Here is a 26510-nt window from a genome sequence, read left to right as displayed (position 1 = left end):
TATTTGCTCTATTTTTTGCTGTTTATATATAATTTGCAATCATTCACTTCATTTTCCTTGTCAAGCATAATTATAGCATAAATCAATACATTAATTTCCAGGTCCATATTCTAGTTACATCATACAATCTAATACCTGTTGTAAATCATTTTATTTTCAGTCAATAACAAAGTATTGTTTGTACACACATTCATATCTCTGCCCAATACATCGCTAACACTATCATAAGAATAGATGGACAGATGGACAGACAATTAAAGTCATTGCCCAGTCCATTAAACACATTACAAATATAAAATAATATTAATTGATTAAATTAAGCATGTTAACCCAAATGTTGCATATCTTATATACTCCATGAGAGAAATTGGTTACATTAAAGACAAACAAACAAACCATCTGAGCCTGAAAGTGAGTAAAACTGATCAGAATGACCAAGTAATTTGTTTAAATGTGGACTTAACCATGAGTATCATCATAAAGCAAGCAATATAGTAAAATGTGTCTAGTGGTTTTAATGGTTCCTGCTCTATCTATGCATAGTCTAGATTCAAATGAAATTCCCCAATATCTCTCTAAAATTACACACTGGAGGGTTTAGGAAGTTAGCACCCACCGCTCTCCTAGAAGAATGAAATATTCTAGGAAATATTAAAAAGCCAGAAGATGATGGATGAGAAAAGGAGAAACATGCTCCTGGAAAGCAGCCCCTCCTTTGCTAATAGCCCCAGAAAAGCTGGGCCAGCTTATCTACAACACAAAAGACCTTCGCCCTTAGGACATAATAGGATTAGCCCTCTACCCATCTCACTACATGACACCTGAGAAGATTGCATCACCCAGCAAAATTCAACCAAGCTTGGGAGTCAAGATAACCTACAAAAAGTTACCCCTGCATGGCCCCATGGGAGTCTGACAACCAATCAGGATACATTTCTTGCCACAAGAACAGAAAGCAAATTCAAAGCCCAACAGAGGGCATAAATCTCTCTCCCTCTCTCATCCATGTGCTCTTTTTCTCAAACCATGTGGTCCTGTTCACCATTAAACCATCTTTCCAAGCAGTCTCCGTGTTTCCAGTGTCTTTCATCCCACTTGGAACTGAACCCAGATCAACATTTCTTCCAACAATTGCATAAGTATTATTTTTCTATCCATACATACATTAAACAACCAAGGAAACATTACATATCCTAGCCTTGTTCCCAGCTCAATGTTGAACATTCATTAAACAATGTATTTATCTTTACACATATTTTATTTACTATACATTACTCTTAACACATTCAGTAACTCAACTTCAATTCTATATTCGGGCAAAATATCCTACAATTGGAGCCTAACATACACTTTCTCTAAATTAACAAAAGTGCATTAAATTTTCTCCCATTCATATATTTCTCCATAATCTGCTGACAAGCAAACCTTTCCACCCAACATACACTTCTCAAATTTTGCTTTCTACTATGTTTGATATCCTTTAAATCAGAAGTCTGAGAACATTTTCCTAGGCACACATAATAAATTAATCTAATAATTTTTGCTTTCACTCTTGTAACTTTTCCTTTGTACATGGAAACGAGAAAAATATTCTTCTGAACACCATGCGAAAATGCAATCTCCACATAGCAGTAGTCCTCATTTAGTGGCCATAATTGGGACAGGCAAATCAGTCACTAAGTGAAGTGGTCAATAAAGTGAAAAGTTCCTTGACTGTGTTTTTTACATGTTTACTTCAAGTTTTCATTCTTTTACAGTATGAAAGGGGGGATATGACCTCAAACAGTGAAGAAGGTTTCCAGAACTTAGCTCCAGAGGAAGCAGAGAAAAGGGGAAAAATCTCTATTTATAGCCCTTGTTGCTCCACTCCCTCATCTTTTGGAATGCTCATCCCAGTGCTGGGATAATTACCAAGAAGAGAATTGATGTCTGTATTTACATTCATTGCAGAAGAAAGTGTTAGAAGAGACCATGCAGGCACACAATGGGAAATTGACGTCAAAAAGAATGCACTCTTTGCTTGGTGTGCTAGGAGCCATACATAAGAGGGAAAAAAGAAGACTTTAGCGTAAAACTGTATTTCACCATGATCTGTGTGTTCTATGGCTTTCTGACCTATACCTAACATTACTGCTGCCATAAAAATTTCTGCACTATTTCTTCCAGCATTATCTGACTTCAGTTTCATCCCAAATAATTTAATCATTTTATTTTTAATCCCATTCAGTCGGCTGAAGACTCCTTGTTTATAACCCTTTTCATCTACTTCTAGAATATATTTTTTTTAATTCTGTTAGAATCTTTTTGCCTTTTCCCTGTTTCTTTTAATCTTAACCATTGCATTTTCAGCTTTTGATTTTTGGTAGGTATACATTTCACACAATAACTTTCTCTTAGTCTCGTTTATACCTAGAAATACAGCTTTTATATATGTATTCTTAAGTATTTACCTTACTTGGAACCGAATTCATGGCAGAATGCATTGCAATTACTACAGTTATTTTTGCTTTTTTGAGCCTGGCAATTCCAGCATATGTTGGATGATACTTCCAGATTTGGCGACCAGCATGGCGAAAGGAATTCAAGAATATTTAGTTCAACTCATTTGGAGAATATCTTGTTATAGAAAGGGCATTGGTTCTTACCTGAGACGCCTCTTTTCATAGGGTGGAAGCAGCATCCAGCATCCACTCATTGCAAGGACCGAGTTGTTAAACCACGCCCTTTTCGCTAGGCAGACCCAGCTTTTGATGAAGGAATTCCAGACCCAATGCGTCATCCGTCTCAAGCGCAATGTGGAAAAAAAATCCGGTCGTCCAAAACTGAACAATCCTGCAGTGGTGTCTAACGGAGAAGTCAGTCATACAAGTCAAGACCAAAGCACCAACATCAAAGAAATAGAAAAGATACTGGCGAACCAGTTCCTTTCAGGGAGGGGCTGGATGCTGCCTCCACCCTATGAGAAGAGGCATCTCAGGTAAGAACCAACACGCTAGTTCCAAAGCTGTACCTGTCCCAGAGAGGATTTAAGACTGGTTTGATGATGTCTGAGCCCTAACAACAGACTATAGCACCCGTGGCCAGTGGGGTGCAACCAACATGACCTCGGCCCTCTCCCCAATGATCTTCTGGATGACTCATGGCAGAAGTGGTAACAGCAGAAAGGTATATAGAATGCCAGGTGGCCAACTGCATCGCAGAGCATCCACCCCCTCCGACCGCTGTGCTGGGAACCGAGAGTCTGGTGCCCCGTTGTAAAGTGAGGTCCGCCTTCCTTTCTTCAAGTTTCAGGACATCCTCTAGAGCCCCCGGCATATGAGCTGGCGTATAGAGAGCAATCACAGGAGCATCTATAGTGGGAATAGATAGAGACTGTGCCAACTCATTATCAATGTTGAAAAACTTCTTATCTGAGGCAGAGGGACTTGGCCCAGATGTGGGAGCTGCCCACTGGTGCTGAATTAGGTCCACAAAATGTTTTGGCATTGGCACCGTTTCAGATGGAGGAGCCTGTTCTGAATACAGGGTTTCTGAGGCTGCTGTGGCCTGTCAAGAGGCCTGGATGGAAGAAGCCTTTTTATTGGCTGCCTTTTTGTAAATGCTTCTAGCGCTTTGTCTTTTTGTTTTTCATAGCGAACTGGCTTTAGAGGGCTTTTTAGATTTTTTGTCTTAACTGAGGATTTTAAAGATTTCAGATGTGGAAGGCTTGGGGGGGGGGTGATTGAGGCATCGGGAACCCTTCACATAGCTGGGTGGTTTGTGCCTCCCCAGACAGCTCCGGTATGGCAGCGGATGTCTCCAATGCAATGGCGGCGGCCATTGTGCCCAATTGACAGGAGAGCTTCAAAATGGCAATTTGCACCTTTTTCTGACGGCCCAGGAGCCCACGCTGCAAGAAAATGGCTTCTTCTCAATTTCACTCAGAGTAACCCCCTTATCTGTGCTCCAATCGCTAATTAGCAGCTCCTGCTGTTTTGAGCTGTCCGGGTCGTTCCGTGGCAGCCGAAAAGGATTCAGGTGGAAATTTAGCCATCTGAGCTGCTGCGGTGTGCCGCTTGACTGTCTGACAGGAGCAGCGGAGCATGTTCCCTGTGCGGAGTCCAACAGAATTGCTTAGCCGATGCCGACAGTACAAGAAAGGAGTGCAGCGATAGTTAGAGCCGAAGCGGCAAGACAATCGGCTCGCAGGCAAAGGCAAGGAAAGTTCTAATACACGTCAGCCTTAATGATAGCCTTCGTGCTCTGAAAGGGATTAGAGGCTTAGACCCACCAAACATGTTGCCCTTGCAAGGGACTTCAGACAACGAGGGTCACTGGTAATTAGAAGTCCAAACCAGTTGAAATTGGCAGAAAATTACTCACAATCTCAATTTTAAATATCCACAAATGTTCTGAAGACCGGAGAGAGACGATGACACAGTTGTCCTCAATGAGGGACTGAGTTGAAAGCTGAGTCTGCCAACAACAAGGGGGTGGTTTAACAACTTTACCAGACTCAGTCCTTGCAATGAGTGGATGAAGGTCAACCCAGCCTGGATGCTGCCTCCACCACTATGGAGAAAGCCAGGTTATGTTTCCTATCCATTTCTATCTGAATAACATATGATGAGAAACAACTCACAATACAAATTAAAGAAATGTGAATGTTGGATTGCTACAAAAATATGCAGACTTACTACACTTAAATAGAATCTCATTCACTGGAGCTTTCAAAACTCAGGACTATATAGCAAGTGGAAAAAGTCCTTACTCCTTATAATTTCTCTTGGTCTACTATTCTCTACTACTTCCAGGAACAAAATACTTCTACCTGTGCTAATGAAGATATAAAGATTGAACTAAATGACCAGCCATATACAAATCCAACATGATTTTTATTTGCTGTCTATGGGACTACTCTTACTGCTGCGGCTTGCAGCAGTAAAACCGGCGAAATGAAAAGAAGTGTAAACCTAACAGTAGTAAAGTAATGGAACAATAGAATAAACAATGAAGAACAAAACAATGATAGAATGATAGGAGAAGAAAATATGCTTGGGTGGGGAAGCAGGGAGCAAGAGGGGAGTCCACTGAAAAGGGCAAGACACATTAGTAAACTTATCTATTATCAAAATCTCTACCCAAGAAAGGGCAGAAAGCCACAACCTGTGAAACAATTGGGTGACATGTGAGAAAGAAAACTATTAAATTAGACGGCAGAGAAAAGTTCTATCAAAAGTTTCAAAAGAATATGCTGCTGAAAAATTAATAATATTAATTAAACCTAATTAAAACCAATAATTTGCATTTAATATAGCATTGTAAACTCTTGGGTTTTATAATAGTCTAAGTTGTGTGTCCAATGAGGTCTGTGAATGTATGAAAAGCATCCTCTTCCAGATGGTTTGACTATGTTTCCTGTAATTCCTAGCCCCTGGCTATGACGGCTAGAGGTTGATAGCAGCTGGACTCCAAAACGTACAAAAGGCTTCAAGCTATCTACATTTATTCATGTGATACTAAGGTGGACAGATCAGAGTGCAACATCTCAGTTACAGTAGAACATCAAATTTCTACTTGGAAGTGTACAGTAATGCTTATATACTCTGGAAAGAAAAGAAAATCTTGAAGAATGGCAAATAGAATTTACAGTTGAAATTGTCTTACAGAGGCAATAGAAACATGATAGGGATCAGCAAGGAGGACCACAAAGCTTACGACTGGTACAATTTTCTTCTGATGCAAGATGAAAACCATAAAAGTGCAAACATTGACAACTGCTATCAATTTAGCAGCACTTGCAAATTTAGTCTGATTCGAACTTATTTCCTCTTACCTCAAGGCGATTAACTGGTAGATAGATATAAACAGAATTAATTATTAATTGTGACTCATTTGGTTATTGTTTAATACATTCCTTACCTACCACTCATGCATCTCTTCACACTCTATTTAAAACTTTGCCATACCTCCATTGCATCCTCACTTATCTTTGTGCACATTCCCCAACCCATGATGCATCAACTATATATTCCTTCCCTATGCATTCTGTACCCCCATGCACCTCGCCAATCCACAGTGCTCATCATGTACTCTCTGCAGACCTTTCCCGACCTTGAACACCCTCCTAAAACCATGCTGCATTGCCACACATTCCACAAACCCCTGGCAGTGTGCTTCTTACACATCACCTTGCAACTTAATGCACCCTAACTCCTCATGCTGTAGTTCTTGTGCACTCCCTTGTATCCCAGCACACTGTTCCTGACCCATATTGAGATGCATTTGGACAAACAAGATCCTTCTAGATGAGGGGTGTCAAACTCAAGGCCCATGGGCCGGATCTGGCCTGTGGGGTGCTCAGATCTGGCCCACGGGGCCACCCTGGAAACAGTGAAAGACTGGCCTGCAGTGCCTCTACCAGCTAAAACAGAGCTCAGGAGGACCGCACAAGCCCCTCCCCCCCGACCCGTTTTTGCTGGCAGAGGGTTGCAGGAGGCAGTTGCAGCCGAAAATGGAGATTGGGAGCCCGTTTTCGCTAGCAGAGCACTCAGGTCGCCACAGGCGCCCCCGACATGAGTGACGTCAAGCTGGCCATGTCCCCTGTCTATGCCCCCATCCCCCCATGGTCAAACACAACCATGATGCGGCCCTCAATGAAATTGAATTTGACACCCCTGTTCTAGATTTTGTGGAAGAATGCTGCATACTTAAAAGAGATTTTAGATTTCCATGACATCTCTTTGAGAAAGAAAGACCAAGTATAGTTAAGCCATTTGTCTCCACATTTTATGGATGGTAGTAAAGGTTTTATATATTCAGTTGAAGCCACCAACAGAATGTTTGAGTCATTAGCAATTATAGATTTTTAAAGACTCAAAACAATTAAAGACCAGTGATAATTGGCATAATAAATTATATAAACATTTTCAACTAATAACTATGCACTGAGTGGTCCATTTGAAAGACATGAGTTTTCTAAAAGTAATAAATGGTAATATATAAATTGAGGGGTCCTTGGTGCTCTCTCAACTTGCTGTTTTCTTGCAGATGTTTCATTACACAAACTAGGTAACATGATCAATGCTAGTGTTACTAGCACTAGCACTGATGATGTTGTCTAGTTTGGGTAATGAAACATCTGCAAGAAAACAAATAAGCTCTGAGATCACTCAATTTAAGTCTGAGCTACTAATATTCTCTTTTATTGATAATGTATAAATTATATATCTTGAAAAGATTTGTATTAAAATTATTAATTTATTAGAATGTATACAACTTCTGTTAAAAATCTGTGTAGCGTTAGGTGGATGAAAAAAATGTAATACTTATAAATGTGAAAAATTTACCAGGACTCTGGGAAAAACAAATTTAAGACAAAAAAAATCATTTTAAGGCCAAACATGGGAAAATAACAATTGTTTCACTTTATACTCTAAATTATCATAAATAAAATCTTACGGTTTTTTTTTTCAATTTCTTCTTGAGTTTGCATGGGAAGAAGTCTGATTCTTACAAATACCAACAGAATCCTTTCTTTATATTTCAATAAATGTAGATCCTTTAAAAGGACTTTGGCCAAAATTTCCCAAAATGTCTCCAATTATATTTTGCTATTCTGCCTCACAAATGCACATTAGATGCCAATATCCTCTCAAAAAGAAATTTACTTATGATTTTCTTGCTCATAAAACTTATCCAAGAATAGACTTGCGTTGGCTCTTTTGCTCATTGCTTACTAACCTTATAAATGTAAAAACTGCACCGTTCACTTAGCAGATCATAATCCAATAATTGTCAGTTTACACAGAGGAATCCTTTGCCTGGAAAAGGTGCAGACTTAATGGTTTATCATTACAGCAAGAAGATATTAAACTAAAACATCAACATAAACCAAAGAACTACTTCCAAGCTAGTTTAACTTTTGATGAATTCTAAGAAATCATTTATGAAAAGGTTATTATTTCCTTAGCATCAAATAAAAAGCTGTATAAAATCAGAAGGATATATAGGTGAATGAACCGAAACAATCACTGTAGAAATAAGACATAACTAGAATCCACTTTTGGATTTAGCACAAAGGATCAAAGTGATTTTTTTACCAGCTGGATTTAATAGATATAAATGGCAGCTGTAAGATGAATTTTGCTAGACAGAAATACCATGAAAAAGATAACTAGATAAACTGTTAGCTTATTAACTGGGAAAAGCAGACAAAATAATATTATTATGTGAGATGATAACAGATGTTTTAACAATGGAGGATTGTTAAAACAATTAATTGTTTTAACAATTAATCAATTTATTAATTATGAAATAAATATTATTCTATTATTGTACACCAAATCCAGAACCAACTGAGAAATATTTAAACACAGACAGTTCACCAAATGTATAGAAAGGAAGGAAAAACAAAAGGAAATTCTTAATAAACCAATTAGGAATAGGAAAGTTTAGGAATAGGAAAGTTTATTTATAGGCCGCTCTTTTCCCTGGGGGGACTCAGGGCGGCTTACAATCCATAGGGGGGGGGGACACAAACAGTAAAACATATAACAATACATAATTAAAAATAAAACACAACATTCATTCATTCGGGTGGGGACGGATTACAATCTAACCCCAGGCCTGACGGGATAGCCAGATCTTAAGGGCTGTGCGGAAGGTCTGGAGGGTGGTGAGGGTACGGATCTCCACGGGGAGATCGTTCCACAGGGTCGGAGCTACTACCGAGAAGGATCTCCTCCGCGTAGTTGCCAGTCGGCACTGACTGGCAGATGGGATTTACCAAAGTTTAGCAGAACAGACTGAAATTGAATAAATCTCCAGGAGGACCTTATTGTTTTTCTGCAGTAAATACAAGACTTTTCAAGAAGTTTTGATTACGCTGTTAATTATTGAATTAGTTTTAACAATTCATGTACTTTCTTTTACATGACAGGAAGCTCTAAACTATTTAATTTATATTTGTATATAAGTTTGTGTGTGTATGCGTGTGTGTACACACATACGTACACACACATACATATACAATACTGTGCAAAAGTTTTAGGCAGGCGTGAAAAAATGCTGTAAACACAGAATGCTTTCAGAAATGCTTTCAGAAATATAAATCATGATTGTTTATTTTTGTCAATTTTCAAAATGCAAAGTGTGCGAACGAAAGGAAAATCTAAATCAAATCAATATTTGGTGTGACCAACCTTGGCCTTCAAAACAGCAGCAATTCTCATAGGTACACTTGCACAAAGTCAGGGATTTTATAGGGTTATAGTCAGGTGTATGATCAACCAATTATACCACACATATGCTAATGATCATCAATGTCACACGTAGGTTGAAACCCAGTCATGAACTGAAACAGAAACAGCTGTGTAGGAGGTTTAAAACTGGGTGAGGAACAGCCAAACTCTGCTACCAAGGTGAGGTTGTGAAAAACAGTTTCATGTCACGGCAAGATGGAGCACAGCAACAAGACACAAGGTAGTTATACTGCAACAACAAGGTCTTTCCCAGGCAAAGATTTCAAAGCAGACTGGGGTTTCAAGATGTGCTGTTCAAGCTCTTTTGAAGAAGCACAAAGAAACGGGCAACGTTGAAGACTGTAGACGCAATGGTCAGCCAAGGAAACGTAGTGCAGCAGATGAAAGACACATCAAGCTTATTACCCTTCGAAATCGGAAGATGTCCAGCAGTGCCATCAGCTCAGAACTGGCAGAAACCAGTGGGACCCACGTATACCCATCTACTGTCCGGAGAAGTCTGGCCAGAAGTGGTCTTCATGGAAGAGTTGCAGCCAAAAAGCCACACCTCTGACGTGGGAACAAGGCCAAGCGACTAAAGTATGCACGAAAACATAGGAACTGGGGTGCAGAAAAATGGCAGCAGGTGCTCTGGACTGATGAGTCAAAATTTGAAATATTTGGCTGTAGCAGAAGGCGGTGTGTTCGTCGAAGGGCTGGAGAGTGGTACAATAATGAGTGTCTGCAGGCAACAGTGAAGCATGGTGGAGGTTCCTTGAACGTTTGGGGCTGCATTTCTGCAAATGGAGTTGGAGATTTGGTCAGGATTAACGGTGTTCTCAATGCTGAGAAACACAGGCAGATATTTATCCATCATGCAATACCATCAGGGAGGCATATGATTGGCCCCAAATTTATTCTGCAGCAGGACAACGACCCCAAACATACGGCCCAAGTCATTAAGAACTATCTTCAGCGTAAAGAAGAACAAGAAATACTGGAAGTGATGGCATGGCCCCCACGGAGCCCTGATCTCAACATCATCAAGTGTGTCTGGGATTACATGAAGAGACGGAAAGATGTGAGAAAGCCTACATCCACAGAAGATCTGTGGTTAGTTCTCCAAGATGTTTGGAACAACCTACCAGCCGAGTTCCTTCAAAAACTGTTTGCAAGTGTACCTAGAAGAATTGCTGCTGTTTTGAAGGAAAAGAGTGGTCACACCAAATATTGATTTGATTTAGATTTTTCTTTTGTTTGCTCACTTTGCATTTTGAAAATTGACAGAAATAAACAATCATTCTTTATATTTCTGAAAGCATTCTTTGTTTACAGCATTTTTCACACCTGCCTAAAACTTTTGCAGTACTGTATATAAATTTATATTCATTAATTTATATATATTTATATATAATTTAAATAAAAGGGAATGAACCAGAATCATATAGATTAATTTCTTTGTTAAATATGCAGTAGATTATATGGTTTCTAAAGCAATGCAAAGAAAGTAAATGGCCTTCTATCTGAATTAATTTATCCTGAGCAGACTGGCATTGTCTCAAAAGGGATAATATATATTATTCTCATATATCACAGATATATGAAGATATCAGATATATTTTGAATGTAATAATAATATAAATCAAACAAATAAGAAAACAGTTGTTTTTTCTTGATGTGGATAAAGATTCTGATAATTTAAATTTCTTATATGAGGACTTTCTCTTATTTTTGAAAAAATGAATTGTAATTAAAATTTTATATGTATTCAGACTATTTATAAAGAATAAATAAAATGTTAATTGTAAATGGACCTCCAGCATAAAAATGTAAAATAACAAATTAGTCTTTCTTCTTTCATTCATTTTATTGGCAATAGAACCATTGGCAAAGAAGATAAGCAGGAAAATAAAATTTCAGGAATTAAATCATCAAATCAAGTGCATAAATTATTTGCAGATGATGTACTTGCAATTATCCATGCCAAATTCTCTAGATCTGACATTGGAATAGCTACAGCAGTGTAGTTCATCATCAAGATGTCTGGTTAACAAGACTGATTATGTACCATCAAACTGGTGTTGACTCTTAACCACTGGATGGATGAATAGAAGTATGACTCAGTTATGACATGAAATTTACCTGAACATGAAAAACAGTATTTACAGCAAGCAAATGGTTTAATGTTATTACCAAAAAGGGTGTATGCTAGAATTTAGCAAAAATAAGTATAAGTACAAGTATAATCTTTATTGTCATTGTACTTAAATACAATGAAATTGGTTACATAAATATTTTAATGCATAAATATTTTTAATAAATAAATATTTTTCAAAAGATATGAGATTTGAAAAAAATAGGGCAGAAAAGGTTGAAAAAGTTAAAATGATCTTTGTTAGGAGGAATTGCAATAGTGAAAAAACAAATATATCGCCAAGATTTCACTTATTGCAAATCATTCCAATAAGTATTGATAATAAACTGATGGCAGAGACACATGGTATCATTAATTTTACACGATCAAGTAAAATACTGAAAGTGAAGTTTAAGATTCTACAAGATGCAAACAACAAGGTCGATTGACAATGCTAAACTTCAAATTGCATTATTAAGATAGCTAAATACAGTTCACAGATTAAGTTATATTATCTTTTTGTGTTCTTTGAGACTTGATTTAAAGTATGATCGTTTATAGAGAGAGAAGAAAAAAATATTTTCCTACTGTTGATTTTGATATTAGCTTATTTGAATGATTGTCATCATAAATGTATTATTTTCTCATAAGAAATTTCAAACATAGGAATGAAGAATACTAGGGCATAACATCTTACTTACTTAAATTTCCCCCCTCTGCTCCTTTTAAGATACGTTCCCAAAAGGTTATGTTATTTTAAAGTCCTGGCAATATATCTAGTTAGTATTATGGAGATGTTTCAGTGAATTCTGAGAAGAGTGTGGATTAAGATTTCTAAGATTTTCTTTTCTTTTAAGTCAATAAAAATGCTATACTTCTGCTGCATTTTGATTATATCAGTGTACAAGAAATATTTTCATTCTGAAGATGATAAAGGATTTCCCCCCAAAAAAACAAAACTCAGTTGTTAGTATGAAATGTAGCATTCAAGTAAAAAAGGGAGCTGCAAACATTGCCTTTCATTTTATTCTTAAGGAAAATTTATTTCTTCAAATTATAGTATGCCTCTAAAAATGCAGAAGTGGTACATTTCCCAGTATTTGGCCTTCAAATGACTTACAACTACTATGCCAAACTGCATAAAGGCAGGGACTTTGCCATTTCACCAGTCAAAATGACAAAATCAATACACAAATGATGAGGATTGCATTTTACGTAGGCATGCATTCAGGTTTTAGTGATGCTTGCAGAAAAATGGGGCAAAAAATAAATAAATAAATCCATTGCACGGGAGCTATTATATACAGCATTAATGTGGAAATTAATACTCACATAGCATTTTCTTTACGTAATGCAAAAGATATTGTGATTGCAACCAATAATCACTTAAATGTGTTTTCTCTCCTGATAGTAGCAACAGGCTACCTTATAGTATGCAAGTCTGACTACGGTACATATAAAGGTGTATTTCCCACTGATTATAAAATGTACTTCTAGAACACTAAAAAAGAGAATGAGAGAGAGACAGAAAGTCTCTTACTTTATTTTAACCAAATAATGGATCTTTTGTAACATCTCCAAAGAGAAAGGGAAGTAACCTAAACGATGAAATTAACATAACTGGGGGAGTTCCTATGAAAGAGACCAAACCTTGGTTTCTATATTAAGTATAACGAATTATTTTTTATTTTCTTCTTTCCCTCTTTCTTAAATTACCATTGTCTGGATCTTTTATTGTTATAAAATAATTTCAGGTTTGATTGCATGAAATAAAGCCGGTTTGAAATATAGTATAAGCCCAAACATGACCTTTTTCTGATTTAAGAGAGAAAATAAATGGGGTGTAAAATGCCTATAGGCTTACAGTTATAACAAACCCAAATTAAAAGTCATAATAGGCATATTAACAGAAAATACGTTATTATTCTAACCACTGGTGGTGAAGTGGTTAGAATGCAGTATTGCAGGCAAACTGCCCACACTTTGGAGTTTGATCCTGATCAGTTCAAGATTGACTCAGCCTTCCATTCTTCTACGGTCGGTAAAACGAGGACTCAGATTGTTGGGGGCAATATGCGGATATTTATAAACCGCTCAGAGAGTGCTGTAAAACACTATGGAGCAGTATATAAGTCTAAGTGCTATTGCTATTGACACACCGTACCCTTAAATCTATCTGCTATCCAGAGGAATCCCTCTGCATGTTACAAGATACCACTGAGTAAAATATAGCCTTAAGCATGAAAGGCATGATGGGCTAGTTCCTCTCTCTCATTTCATCTCACAGGTTTGTTGTTGTGGGGAAAATAGGAAGAGGAAGGAATATTGTGTGTGTTTGCCATCTTGAGTTTTTTTTTAATAAACATTATAAAGGTAGGATATAAATTACATTATTCAAATTAAATTAAATCAGCAAGAATCCCTAACGCAAAAGCAAACTAGTCTAATCACTTGTGTGCCTTTGCATTAGGGATTCTTGCTGGTTCTTTTAATGCTTTTAATCAAGCATGATCAGGCTCCAAATAGCAATAGCAACAGCACTTAGACTTATATACTGCTTCACAGTGCTTTACAGCCCTCTCTGAGCGGTTTACAGAGTCAGCATATTTCCCCCAACAATTTTGGTCCTCATTTTACCCACCTCAGAAGGATGGAAGGCTGAGTCACCCTTGAGCCTGGTGAGATTTGAACTGCCAAATTGCAGGCAGCTGGCAATACTGCACTCTAACCACTGCACCACCATGGTTCATAAAATGCTTATGTTCAAAATGTAGCATTTTGAACATAAGAAAAAAACTAAATGTTCAGCTAGAGCCAATAGGCTCAGAATGAATCAGGTATTAGCCTGGCCATCCGGAGAATGATATTCCAAAATCAAGGGCCACTAAACAGAAGTATCTCCAATATCTCCACTTAACATAATTATCCTAGCCAAGGGAGACTAAGAGCCCCCTCTGTGTATATTTTAAAATAAAGTGCTTCTAAGTACTGACATTTCAAACTCTTAAAGGTCCCCAGCATCATCCATGAAAGTTGAAATCCAGGAGAAAACATACAGCTGGGTCTTGGAAGAATATTATGGATGGGAGCCTTGTTGATGCACTCTGTTTAGTTTACAATCTCCAAGCTACTTTCAACTATAACTACGAGGAAGGATTTTAGCACTTGCATCAGAAGGAAGACATGATTGTGAACTACAAGTGCAAATGCTGTTTTTAATACTTCCTTAAATAACATTTTTTTAAAGTACTGCTGAGGTTGTTATATTCTGTTTGAAGAGATTTTGCAGAGGGAAACAAAGTTGGCTTTGAAGAAAATATATGGCCATCATTAGTAAAACATGAGCTTAGTTCAGGAAAACACACTTGACTTTCTTTGGAATAAGAGGAAAGGAAGGGAAAATGCTGTCAGGCTTTCATGTTTATGTGTTTATAGTCTATTTCAATAAATTGGAGAATTAATGTGTCCTGTGATACACATTTCTTGACCTGGCTTATTTTGATACTATCTAAATAGGGTATTTCTTTCATAGCCCTTTAGGATAGTCATGCTGCTTGGTGAGGAAAAGAATGTTTTATCCACAGTGGATAAACATTTACACAAGAATGTTTTTTCTGTCCCTACTTTTTAAAAGCCATTTCCTACAAATTACTGGTTTTTTTTCAGTTTCTTGCTGAAATTAAAACCATTCTGGTTTAGGTTCTACCTGGCACAAGTATAATTTAAAAGCAGTAGATGAAACCTAAGCTAACGCTCTGTTGAACAAAGAACATCTTTTAAATAACCTTCCCCAATCTGAAACTCTTTAGAAATATTGGATCAGTCCTCATAATTTCAATGACCAAATTGGAGAAAACGAATCTAAAAAGTGTAAATCTGCTTTAGAATCACTGCATTTCAAAGGCTTTGTCCTTTGTTAAGATTTTACAGGTACCTATTGCCGGTGTCAAGATATAATTAGAAGAATGCAACTAAGGTGAGCTATTATGAAACATCCATGTTAGTAACAACCTTTGCAATGATTTTTTTAAATAGAGAAGAGGAGCTACAACAAATGATAAAAAAATAGTAACACAATATTAATTTCATGGCTGCAAATGACAAAACTAATAATAGAAAACATAATCCAGCTTTACCGTTGACTGAACAATATTGCCTTTCATAAGTATCAGCAACAAGCAGGCATCAAGGCCAAACTGAATCCACTTATGCTTACTGGCAATCAAAAGCAGCAACAGAGGTGTGTACATCCACAGACGTGTGTCTGAAGAATTATGACCCAGATTTAATTAAGTCATTCAAACTCCACTTTCTAAAATTCTATGACTGGACAGAAGAAATGATATGTGGAAGAAATGGACCAATGACACAAAAACTGTTTTATATTCTTTTCCCTCCATTGTAAAGTATATTTTCTAGCAAAAAGCAGATGAGTAGGTTTATAATTACTTTAAATACAATTACTCATTATGCATGGTGTGTGGTCCAATCAATTTTATAATTCTACAGACATGCATATTCTTACTTAACTATGTATAAAATGTCTTGGTAAACCAACAATTTAGGTTAGTAGTCCTTAAACTGGGAAGTAATTTCTCCCAGGGATATAATTTGGGCATATTGTGGAAGTAACAGGGTAATTTATGATTGCTTGTTAGTGCATCAAGAATCCATTTTGGGACTGCTGCCATCAAGAAGCTGGTGTGAAATAACAAGAATCTGGTTTTTTGTGGGCATAATTAGATAATTTGAGACCAGGAAAATATTAATTGGGTCAAACAGTTTAAGAACCACTGATTCAGCCTGGGTATAGATAGTAAGTCAAGCACCTAAAGGAGTGGTTCCCAAACTTGGCAACTTTAAGAAGAGCTAGCTGGAGAATTCTGGGAGTTGAAGTCCACAAGTCTTAAAGTTGCCAAGTTTGGGAACCACTGAACTAAAGAAACACTAAACATAGAACAAGGAGTTTTATGCAGCTTGTTATGAGATTGAGATCAGAATTGAAAAGTTTCCAAGGAGTTTTCTCTTTATTAATAATTACTTTAATGATCTGGAATCAATTTATATTTATATTGATACACAAGTGAACTTCCTTTTATCAGTTAAAGTCATAAAATATATACAGACATTCTTTTGCCATGGATATTTTGTATAGTTTATTTCACCTGTCACTAAGTAATTTCATATGCCTGCAGAAATACAATCCAAATCTAACTGAATTCAGTGCCAAACTCATCAGGATTTAAGGATGAAAAGCAGATGGTTTAAAAATGTGAAAATGTTCCCAATCCTCTCCATTTTTTCTGTGTAATACTAAATATTCAACATTGATATTTATTAACCTACCAATAGAAGGGAATATACTCTTACTATTCTAAACTAAGCATCCAAAAACATATTTACATTATGAGGTATATTTAAATCTTAAGTTTAAATACCTAGGACAGAAGGATTTGGGTTCCCACCCTCCCCGCCAATATGCCTTTGGGTATCAGCAATGCTGAAATGTTTGTTCTTCCAAAAAATTTGAACGTTATTTTCTATATCATTATTCTTCTGAACATCATTTTCTCCATATCTTTCTATTATTTTGATTATATATTCACTTCATGGATAAGCAATTAGCTATGTTCAGTACTAAATGATATTTTAAAAAATAACAACTGTATTAATTTTTAATATTTTGAAATTAACAATGATTTGATTGGAAACATATGTTGCTCATTTGTGTTTGTTCAATACTAGAGTCCTTCTAAGCCTCTTCATTTTTTGTACACAATATTTCCTTTTGTTCAGATAGCCAGTTGACAAAAAATAAAGCCTTTTCTTTGATTATCTAAAAACAACATTCAGATGTGAAATGCAGGGCACACAGAAAATATTGACTTTTCCAGGAGTACATTAGATCAAATGAAAGTTACTACAATAAGCAAGGGCATCAAGAATAAAAAATCTTAATAATTAATCAAAGAGTAGAACTACATTACACAAAGGCAAAAAGGCAGCCTTTCACTGGTTCACTAGGGATTCTGTGAGAGTTTGTAAAAAAAACAAAACACTGCTTTTTAAACAATGTTTTTTTAAACATAATACATTGTGCAATGCTATGGTAGCTGTAGAGATGTTTCTTTATGCAGGGCTTTCTTGAGAACTGAACATTATATTTTAAGGTTTCCTCCAGGATAAAAGAGTTGAGAAAGATTGAACAAAGGTGTGTTCTGATGTAATAGTTTCTGCTCTCTTGATTTTGAATCTTTGCCTGTTCATTCTAGCTTTCTTTCTTTTGTCCTTTTTGGCACTTCATACAATATTAGACTGAGATACCATGTGCTTCACAGAGCCTTGAGCATCACATTATCTATCACTGTGATGGCAAATCCTGTCAAGAATATGAAAAATTGAGTAAGAAAAAATGTAATGCAGTGGGGAGAAAATCAGAATGACCCTCAGATGAAACATTGCGCATAACATTCTACATGGGATAGAGAAGATGAATTTAGGTTCCAGGGAGGGTTATATACAATGCTGGCTTCTATTTTAAAAAAATAAATAAATAGAAGTTCAAAGAAGACAAGGAAAAAACAAGGTAGATTTTGCCTGGAGAAGGCAAAATGTTTGCCAATGCAGTTTATGCAGTAGTAGTGCTATATGGATATACCAAGGGACACTCAAAAGTACTCAGGCTGCTGTATCATGAACTAGCCATAGATTCGAAGTTGTCTGTAAGTGCAATCTCATGTAGAGCATGTTACACTAATTCAAGCTGGGGTTCACCAAAGTGTGGATGACCATGAACAAGGCCTTCAGATTCAGGAACAGATATACCGTATTTTTCAGAGCATAAGACACACCTTTTCCCCTCAAAAAAGAGGCTGAAAATCTGGGTGCTTCTTATACATCAAATACAGCATTTTTTTGCCTCCTGAAGCCCTGCCAAATGGCCTTATGGAGGCTTTCAGACAGCTCTAGGGGCTGGGGAGGGCAGAAATGAGCAAAAAACGGGCTGTTTTTTGCCCCACCCCCCAGCAGCACTCTATAAGCCTTCATAAGGCTATGCATGCAAATTTTTTTGACACAAAATGGGCCTGTTTTTGCGAAAAACAGGCTGGTTTTTTGCTCATTTTTGCCCCCTCCCATCCCCCCAGGAGCACTCTACAAGTCCCCCCAAGGCTATTCATGCCTTTTTTTAAAAAAAAAAAAAACGGGCCCATTTTTGCGACAAACGGGGCTTTTGGGAGGTTTGCAGAGTTTTTCCTTTTGGAAAGTTCTTTAACTGATTGATGAGAATTACATTGATCAAGTGCTGTGTCAGCAGAAACAAAGTCTTAGGTGCTGCAGATTGTCAGCGATTTCCTTCTCCAGCACATGGATAAATATGCCTGGAAACATCTACCTACTTACTCTCTCTCTCAAAACTATCTACTGTATTTCTCTCTCTCTCTCTCTCTCTCCCTCTATCTACCTACCTAACCTACTCTCTCTCTCTCCCTACCTATCTACTGTATTTCTCTCTCTCCTTCTATTTCTCTCTCTCTATCCCTCTAGCTACCAACTCTCTCTCTTTCCCTACCTACTGTATTTCTCTCTATTTCTTTCTATTTCTATCTTTCTATCCCTCTACCTACCTTACCTACCTTCTCTCTCTCTCTCTCTCTCTCTCTCGCCCTCCCTACTTATCTACTGTATTTCTCTTTATCTTTTTCTCTTTCTCTCCCTCTCTATCCCTCTACCTACCTACATTTTTTAAAATTTGCCTCTTCAAAACCTTGGTGCGTCTTATACTCCAGTGCGTCTTATACTCTGAAAAATACAGTAATTGACGCACAAAAAGGAATTGTGCAAAGGCCCTCCTAACCATGACTTTTAGCTACTCAAGCTGGGACCATTTTTGATTAGGGAGTATGTTCACATCCAGAATTAGATGAAAAATCTGTCAAACTGCTACTCATTTTCCTCAGGTTTATGACTGAGCCTATTCCTCTCTATCTAGATCCTCACAATCTCCAGATACTGAGATGAAACACTGACAGTATCACTTGGATGACCAGGGGTCGAGATGTATCATATTGATGATATCTAAACCCAAGTCACTGGATGAATTTCCCTAGTAGTTTTATGTAGATGTTCAATAGGAAAGTGTCAAATTCTATAAAATTACTATAAAGTAAGGGCATAGGGTTAGATCCATAACAATTTTCAAAAGAATGGTCAATAAACAAAACAAAAAATACTTCCTTTCTCTAACCACTCAGATTTCTTCAAATCTGTGATTATTTAATATTTCATTTATCCCTGAGTATATTGAGAGTAAGTGTGAGCTGGCTAGTAACAATCTATAACAGACACCGAGTGCTCAATCTGCCCACACGCACATGCCCAAATTGAAAGGTGTGTGCATGTGCATGAACGCTCACAGACATGCATGGACATGCGCAGCAGAGACCCGAAGACCAGCTGGCTGGTTGGAGGTTGGGCATCCCAACACTGGCAGCGCAGCAAGAGGTAATATCTTTTTTTCCCATGAACTTCTGTTTTGTTTGCAGGAAATCAGAAGCTCATAAAAGAAACGCCACGGAGATCTGACCTGGGGCGACGGTGCGTGTGACAGTAGAGAGGGCTCTGCATGCCACCTCTGGCACATGTGCCATAGGTTCGCCATCATGGATCTATAAGATAAAGGGTTAATTCTTATTCTTACAGGTATCACTGGCACACAAGGAGAATATGTGCAAACACCCTCCAAACCACGACTGTCACCTATCCTTTCAGACAAAGAATTCATAGTACGTTGAAGCAGCACTATACAACTATTTTATCATTTAACTGGTTCAATTTTTTTTCTAGAAAAAAAGATGTTAGAATTATCATTTTCATCTACAAATCTGTGGGTGGCTATGGCATCAAAGTGGTATTTAAAAAAACGAACTCTTTGCTGTCATTTCTAGTCATCCTGATTTTGCAGCCTGTTTATGATAGTTCTACAGAAGTAATAGTAGGAAAAATGGGAGTTAAAATGAAAACTAAATTCATGGAACGAAACAATTTGAAAGTGTCCATTAAGACTATCATACCAACTGCCTATTTGAAATGCAGAAATTTAAAATAAAGCATCCACACAAGAAAGCTGACTAACTCAATCTGACTATATTCAGAAAAGTGGAACCCACCACCTCTCCAGATAATTGTTTCATTGCTTGCTCTCTCCTTATTAACTGCTCCAAATGTTTGGCTATTATGCCCCCAGCATTAAAAATTTACTTTCCTGTAATTTAAATCTATTATTTTATTTCCTGTACTCTGGGGCAACAGACAATATCTTCTACAATGTCATGTCCATAGAACACCACAGAAGAAATGAGGCAAGTGATGAAATATGGATCACAGTAGAAACTCTGCACATTAAGAACCTGATAGTTACCCTATAATGTATAAGGGTGAATGAAACTTGTGGGATAATTTCACAAGGTGTTTTATTACTTTGATTTAACATTGATTAGGAACAGATGCCTATGGTGACTTCTTTTTCCACCTTTTTCTTCTCAAACCAAAATGGTTCTTAAATGGTTAAATTTCTTTTGTAAAAAATGAGACATGTTTTCATTTCCTGATCATACCTGTTCCTTTTTACTATTATCACCGGACCAGGTATACCCATCCTATACATTTGCATTAGAGCTGTGATCTAAGTAAAATATTTTGGTATTTGCCTATTAAGTTGTTTTCTATCTTTTAGCTATTGTACTTAGTTGTGTCATCATAAGTGTCCCATAGTAGAAACTTAACATCACTAATAATTCAGTCCTCCATACGTGTTGGGCAACAACTCCCACTATTGTATCTATAGTTCTAGTTCAATGCACTGAAAGGACAGTAAGTTGAGAGATTTTTGCAATCTAGGCACTATCTGGCTACCTGCAAGGAAGGAATACAGTAATCACAATGGAGACCTAGTGTAACATATAAGTAGTGAGTGCACTGATGTTTGGACAGAAACAGCCCACAAGAAAGATCCAAATTTGGCATTTCTTTTGCCATTGTAATAAACATGTTACTATTGGAACCCAGCTATTTTCGGTGGAAATTTTTTGAGCACAATTCCTTTCCCTGCTGCAAGATATTTTTTTATGATAGAGAAGGCTCATATTTGCTTGACTTAGCAGTATTTGTCCTCTTTAGTCAAACCAAACACTTTTTAATAAACATAATGCAACTTGTTGCCTGCAATAGGCATAGAAGTAAATCCACAGGTTTACTTTTAAGCAAGAAGAAAAAAAGCTGTAAAACTGATCAAGCACTCAGCTTGCAGAAGAAAGCAGTTTTGATAAATTATCATACACGACCACAGTGAATCTCTGACTAAGATCTAAGTCCATAGCTCTTTATGTTAAAAGCAGGTGAATAATTGGGAGACAAATGAGTCTCGATATGGTTCCAAAACCAGAACGACACACAAAGTGTTTTATAGGGTTGGGTTCAATCAGTGACTTACTCTTTTAAATGAAAAGCCAAGACCTAACGATAAACCTTATAAAAGATGAACATATGGCAGAACAGATTTAATAAATATTGTAATTTGCCCCAGATCTTAATCACAAGTATTTTGTAATCCATCTGTTCCTTCTGTCTCTTAAAGCAGGAGCTCCTACATTCACAGTGAGACTATCAGTCAGTAAATCGATGTGTTTAAATTTCATATTACTTCCCATAATTTTATCTATTACAATTGTAAATAGAATAGGAATAACTAGCTCTATACAAGTAATGTCACAGACTAGTCAGCTTCTAACTAAGTCTAAATTTACAAGTTCAACCATGAAAGCAAATAGACCATCGAACGAATCAACCCAGAATTCTTACTTGAGAATTTAATGACTAGGTTCAAATTATTCTAGTTTTGGCACATTGTGCCAAGACCTAGCTTTCTAGAGAAGACTCTAATACTGGGAGACAGAGAGAAAAAGAAAGAAAGAAAGAAAGAAAGAAAGAAAGGAAGGAAGGAAGGAAGGAAGGAAGGAAGGAAAGAAAGAAAGAAAGAAAGAAAGAAAGAAAGAAAGAAAGAAAGAAAGAGAAGAGGATTACCAGCAGCTCAGTTAAAATGGTGATGAGTACACCATTACAAGACCTGAAAGAATAGGTTAAGGACAGATCATCATGAAGAAAGTGTAGCTTATGTGATTGCTAAGAATTGGAAACAACTTAATAGCACATAATCAATCAATCAAATATACACTATCTGCATTTATGAAAACAAACTATATTATAAACAATAAGAAGCCAAAATTGAACATGTTCTGGATGATGATTTACAGAAAAGGCAATCTACATTTATTGAAATCTTGTCTGTTCTACATAAAAAATGTTTTCACTGATCAGAATTAATTTATTGCTAATTAATTCTAGAGGTATAGCATAATAATATCCCTTTACAAGACTGCCTTTTTTCCCTGCTAATCAGCTTCTTGTATTTAGTAGCACTGTGCTATATACTAACCTGGGCACTTCCACCCAATGATGTCTTTATTAATCAGTCTCTGTGTCAATCACATAAAGGAAACTTGTTTTTTTCTACAAATGGATTTGTCTGTACAATTAAATTCTGGCAATGACTAATTTGATAAGAATTAACAGGGTCATTGAATAATGTACAAAGCAGTTTAAAAAAACAAATACCATGATAAGTATTAGACCAGAAACTAAAAATTAGTTCTGTGCAATGTTTTGGATTGCATTTCAAAAGGGGTATGTGAATTTATCTGCACCTCTTTAAAGCAGTCAAATCTTTTCCTGGGATATGTTAGCTGCAGAGAGCAGCATGTGATCCTGGGAATAGAGATGGCTGCTTTAAAAAGTTGCAGTCAAGGGCATAGATATCTCTCTTGATGCTGTTGATCATGTTGATGTGCATTGTGACAACAGGATATGAACTCTACCCTTTCGTATTTGCACATGATGCGGTACAGCTTAAGTTGCAATGGATGTTTTGTCTTTACTTCCTTCAGATGCCTATGGACAATGCATATTTTATAAATTATTTATGGAATGATATATAGCAATACTAAAAGTAAAACTGTCAAAACCAAAATGTTTTCACATAAATCCATGATGTTCCCTTTAAATACTATGTACCTGCCAAACTATCCCATCCCTACAGCTGGAATAAATACAAATGAATGCTGTCAGAAGGGCAAATTGAGCCTTTTATTTTTACATAATGGTTACTACATGCATGTTGTCATTTTGGCACCACTGTGGTTTGCTTTTGGATACACTGATAGGCACCTTCATGGGTCCAAAATTACTATTATCTAGAGATCCAGCTGGACTTCAACAGTGATCAGAAGTGCATTTAGTTATTTGAGGGATGGCAAGGCTAATCAAGAAACTCATTAGGTTTAGCAGTCAAAGCAAGAATAAACTTCTCAATACTAATTGCTGAAGAATCAAATGGACTACTTGAGTTTTGCTTCCACCTCTAGTTGGCCATTGAGGAAAAAATATGCACGGCTTGAGTCTTTAGTTTAATCCACACAGGATCCTTTGGCCGTAAATTATTACACAAAATTGCTATCTATCTCTCACTCATCTGAATCCTTTAATCACACACACATACATGCACAAAGAGACCACTCACTCTTTTTCAGGTACTCTGACTGCAAACACCCTTTTCTGACAACGCGTTGTATTTATACATGAAGGTACATTTAAACATAAATACGAAAACTCTTCGCCCCCCAACTCGCCACAAAACATGTGTAACAGCTCCCTAGGTAACCGGCACCAGGGGGAGACCTCCTGCATTTCTGCAAGATATTATGCTTTCATCTAAACAGATTTCTTCCCACGCTGCCGTTCTGGATAACTACAGTATGAATTTGAGCAGGATTGTGTTTTGGTGTTGTTGGGGTGTTTTTTTTAACCGTCTAAACCGGAGACCTTAGTTTTATAAAAGTTATTCTGTTAGGGTTATCGAGTCGCCAAGAAGGCTGCTGAACGCCAGCCGTACCTGGTAAACGTCGGGCATGTTGACGGTCTCGCCGTGCTCGGCCACATAACCGACGGTGCTTTTGCCCCAGAGCAGCTGCATCTCGTTGGAGTTCTCCGTGCTGTAGCAAGGCAGGACGGGGGCGCCGCCGTGCACGTCGAAGACCTTGGAGACCAAGCTCTTCTTCCCGCCGCCACTGCCTTCCACCAGGAAAAGGGAGCCCCTCTCGGCGTCCACCATAAGGCAGACGAAGATGAGGATCTTGTAGCTGAGGGTGCTGAGGTCCAAGTCGTTGGAAATGTCCTTGACGAGCTCCAGAAAGAACTGCCGCTCGTTGTGCTGCTTCAGGTAGCGCTTGTAGTCCAAAGCGGTGGGCGGGTACTGGGGCAGGTTGACCCGGGACTCGAGCAGGGCGCTGAGCAGGTGCGCCGTCGTGGGCGGCAGGGAGCTGGCCTTCCTCAGCAGCGCCCTTCTCCTGGCGCTGCTCAGCGGCTCCTGAGCCCGGGCGTGGAGGTGCTCGTCGTAAGTCAGGTTCACGTGGATCGCCTTGGAGCGCGCGAAACTTTTCCGCAGCTCTTTCTGGGAGCCTCGGTGCTGCAGCAGCCCGCCAGCCGTCGGCTCCGGGCCGGGAGGAGCTGTGGACGAGGGGCTGCTCCGCGGCGAGAGGCCGTTGTGGTGGTGGCGGCTGCTGGGCTGCTTTGCCGCCCCGCCGTCGCCGAAGTCAGGCGCTCCAGCGGGAACTTCTTTACTACTAAGGAGGGCGGTTCTCCTCTTCAGCCACTTCTCCACCAGCTCCGGGTGTCTGTCTAAGAAACATTCCACCGCGGCGGAGTCCAAGCCGGCGGGGTTTGCCATGATTCCCGGGTAGCCTCGCCTTCCCCCGCCTGGAGGAACTTTAGACGCTACTTATGCCTCATGCCGCAGCCTCCGTTGATCAGAAAAAGCGGTGGGAAGTCTAAGCCACTAATTCCACGTCCCGAGGAAAGCACCCGATCTGCTTACAACAAGGCATGGAGCCCTCCTCGCAAGGTACATCCGAAGCCGTCCGGGACGCACCGCCGAATGGAGAAACTCAGCGTTGAGCTCTGCGCCTTGCTGGGCAATGCTCTGCTTTTTCGCCCCATTTCCTGTTCATTTGGCTAGCGAGCTGCCTCTTCCCTGCTCCCTGCAAGCTCGTCTCTTTCTTTCTCGATTTTACTTCGGCTTGTCCATATTCCATCCAAGCGCAAGCGCTCGCATATACGCACAGACCCCCGTTTGCTTCCCGCGTCCGGGTGTTTCTTGCGGACTTTCTTGCTCTCCCTCCGCTCCCAATTACCCAAGCGGAGCTCCCGCGGATTCTCCGGGGACGGCCGTCAAAAGCCTTCCTTGCTCAACTATACCGCTCCTGCCGGCGACGGCGGCTGCGTAACCCGGCCAGAACAGAGCATTGAAGAAACGAGGGCGGGGAGGGGAGGGCGCACGGGCCGAGCGAGGGAGGGAGGGGAAGAGATACAAAGCAGAAGCCGGCGGCGAAAGAGGCAGCGCCTTCTCTTCTGCCTGGAGGCGGTATTTTTTTGTGCTGGAATTCGTGCAGCAGAATGAATGAAGGCGTCAAAAGGGGAGGGGCGGACATCGATCGCTGTCCTCTCTCCCCCCCCCCCCCGTCTTCTGATAAAGCCGAAACAGGGATTGCACCAGCGCGGTACATACAGCACTGGCTAATGGCTTGCGAAACAGCTCTCGGCGTATTCCAAGTCTTCCATGAAGATGATGGAGCTCGGCGGTAGATGCCGCTGGGCAGAAGATGGGAGTTGGGCGGGGGGGGGGGGGGAGGACTACAAGAGACGAAATGTTTTGAACGCTAGTGAAAGAATATGGGGTAGAGATGCGTGTGCGCGCGTATGCGATTTGGCGCGACGCGTTTATGTTTTGAGGTTGCGAGTTGTTTTGTCGGGGCGTAAGTTTGTTAGGGGGGAGTGAAAGCTGAGGCATTTCAAAAAGCCTCAGTCAGATGTTTTAAAGCTCCTGGCACACTCGTTTTAAATACCCCGTTTTCCGGAAAATAAGACCTCCCGCATAATAAGCCCAACCAGACTTTTGAGCACCTGTGCTAAAATAAGTCCTCTTTGGAAAATATGCCCTCCTGGAAAATATTACAACACCGCAGCAGCCATGAGGTGACCACACTCAC

General features: G+C 38.7%; 1 protein-coding gene across 1 annotated transcript in view; it reads right to left on the bottom strand.

The window, feature by feature from the left end:
• Positions 1 to 25192, bottom strand: part of PDE11A (phosphodiesterase 11A) — a 176218-nt gene extending 151026 nt beyond the window's left edge. Inside the window, exon 1 of the mRNA XM_032237355.1 lies at positions 24359 to 25192. Coding sequence (XP_032093246.1) covers positions 24359 to 25192 — 834 coding nt within the window. The remainder of the gene's footprint in view (positions 1 to 24358) is intronic.
• Between the last annotated feature and the right edge of the window lie 1318 nt (positions 25193 to 26510).

Source organism: Thamnophis elegans, chromosome 1 (assembly GCF_009769535.1).
Source record: "Thamnophis elegans isolate rThaEle1 chromosome 1, rThaEle1.pri, whole genome shotgun sequence".
Classification (NCBI taxonomy): Eukaryota; Metazoa; Chordata; class Lepidosauria; order Squamata; family Colubridae; genus Thamnophis; species Thamnophis elegans.
Note: the sequence above shows the minus strand (reverse complement) of the source record. Positions and strands in the feature narration are given on the sequence as shown.